This window comes from Trematomus bernacchii, unplaced genomic scaffold (genome assembly GCF_902827165.1).
Source record: "Trematomus bernacchii unplaced genomic scaffold, fTreBer1.1, whole genome shotgun sequence".
NCBI classification, from domain to species: Eukaryota; Metazoa; Chordata; class Actinopteri; order Perciformes; family Nototheniidae; genus Trematomus; species Trematomus bernacchii.
In genome coordinates, this window is record NW_022987869.1 from 6,106,525 (window position 1) to 6,108,652 (window position 2,128).

The 2,128-nt window shown below is 42.0% G+C and overlaps 1 protein-coding gene across 1 annotated transcript; it reads right to left on the bottom strand.

The window, feature by feature from the left end:
- Nucleotides 1-380: 380 nt before the first annotated feature.
- LOC117469323 lies at nucleotides 381-1,672 on the bottom strand. Its single transcript, XM_034113751.1, has 2 exons — nucleotides 1,173-1,672; nucleotides 381-947 (listed from the first exon to the last, which is right to left on the bottom strand). The coding sequence occupies exons 1-2, from the start codon at nucleotides 1,611-1,613 to the stop codon at nucleotides 567-569; spliced, it is 822 nt and encodes a 273-aa protein (XP_033969642.1). The 5' UTR covers nucleotides 1,614-1,672; the 3' UTR covers nucleotides 381-566.
- Nucleotides 1,673-2,128: the final 456 nt, after the last annotated feature.

Genomic DNA, 2,128 nt, shown 5'->3' on the forward strand with positions numbered 1-2,128 from the left:
ATGAAATAGAAGGGAATGAGGCTATAATGGGTAATTTTTTTGGTATTTTGAGCAAAACACTTCATAGACATGTTTTTTATATATCTGAGACTATAATATATGCCTAACAATAGTTTGGGCTTTACCATTAAGGCCCAATGTGACATATCACAGTTCAGATATTTGACACTAGGGGGGGGGTTACTTTTCATAAATGTGGTGTATTTAGTCAAAATTAGGTTTACAAGGTGAAAAGGACTTACAGCCTCCCACACACTGATATAGATATCTCACTGACTGTAATGAGGGAGAAGGAAAGAGAGTGAGGAGAGTGCTTGCGGAGTACATTGACCCTTACATGAAAGACAAGACTGTTCTTTTATTTTAATAAGGTTTTTTATTAATAACATTATTTATAAATGTGTACACAGTAAAAGGGAAAAAAATACCTTTGCTAGCTAAAAAAAAAAGGCTTAAAAAAAAAAGTGATTCTCCATTTGTACAAAGTCTGGTGGAGTTAAAAATAAAAATGTTTACAGACTTCCTTTGACCAAAAAGTGCTGTGAAAAAAAAAGAAGCTCACTGCTTTACTGCTCCTCCTCATCCAGTGACCGCCTGAATGAATATGGAGGAGATTGTTGCTGTGGGGTGTGTGGTACAGAGGGGTTTAATCTTGGTGTGGCCGTGTGTGGCCTTCGGGGTGGGTATGAGGGCACCTGGAAGTGTCCATATCCACTGTTGTTAGTATGAACTTGCATGAACTGGCTCATCAGGGAAAGGCCATTCTGTACAGTCACATTAATGTTGTCCATGGTGTTGTTCATACGATCCATGCTGGCTGCGCTGCGGCTGGTTGCTTCCTCCATTAAGTCCAACATCCGGCTTTTTAATCGCAGCTCTTCCTGCACCGCATGTTCAGCTGGAAGCTTCCTCTTCATGCGGTCACTTCTGTGGCCGTCCAGCCGTGCCTATAATAAACCAGAGAAAGTTTGAATTAATACACAATAGGACCATAGCCACCAGATAACAGAACACAAAAGGCATGTTGTGAAATAGCTTTCAATACATTTTACAAATAAAACAGCTCTAAATACTTTCTAATTTTACCAAGCTTAAACCGGTTCAGTTTTTCAGTGGAAGGTACTGCATCATAGTATATAGCAAGCCCTTTAAGATTGAAATCATGAACATACCTGGAGCAGATCCCTGCGATGACTCACAACCGCAGCAGTTGGCAGAGTTCCGTTGGATCTACTCGACTCTGGCAAATCCGTGGAATGCTCCAAACTCGGGGATGAACTTGGTCCGGGCGACGACTCTTCCATGTTGAACAAGTCCCCTTGTACCTGTTTTAGTTTCGCTGTAAACTGGCCCTGTGAAATTGTGTTCTTCTCGTGAGGGAAATCTTTTTCAGTCGGGGTCCTCGGATATTGCGCCTGAAATAAGTCGGCTATCTCCGTATATTTAGGCTTGCAGGACTCCCAGTCTACATTATCCTGTATTTTTGTCGTCTTATACTCAAGTGTTACACTTAAAAGAAGTTCCACCTCGTCGTCGGACCACGAAAATAGCTCCTTTCTTGCGCGAATAACAGCCATCTTCGTTTGTTTGTTTTGTTTGTGCCTCACACACATCCGGGGGGGATCTTATACTCGCTGCTTTTGGTGTATTTTGTGGCGGAAGTTACAGCGCCACTTACAGTCCCGCCATATGTACTACAGCTTTCGAGCGGTCTCGTGTGGAAGTACAGCGCCACTTACAGTCCCAGCATATGTACTACAGAGTTTCCAGCGGCCTCGTTTGAACAGACACGTTAAATGAAACAAATGCATGTGAACGGAAGACTTTTTTGAATACGAATACTGTGCATAAAACGCAAACGGCCTCGTGTGAGCGGGGCCTAAGTGGCTCCTCCCGGGCTCTGTTCAATAGAAAAGCAAACTGGTTATTAAGTGATTCGCACCCAATTGTTGACCAAGCTATCCCTGGAACGGAACTCAACAGAAACAAGGTTTCACAATACAGCTCACAGGACCTGATTATTTTACACTATTTGTTACAATAGTTCCATATTTGATCTTAGTTTACAACTTAGTTCCTCATGTATTCACCGTGATATACTAAAGCAAATTTGTTGTATGTAAAAACT

What these genes read in the sequence shown, in the direction of transcription:
- LOC117469323 (XM_034113751.1), bottom strand. Translation starts at nt 1,613, where the DNA reads ATGTGTGTGAGGCACAAACAAAACAAACAAACGAAGATGGCTGTTATT. An exon ending in ATCGCAGGGATCTGCTCCAG is followed by an intron (nt 948 to 1,172) that starts GTATGTTCATGA and finishes GGTTTATTATAG; the next exon opens with GCACGGCTGGACGGCCACAG.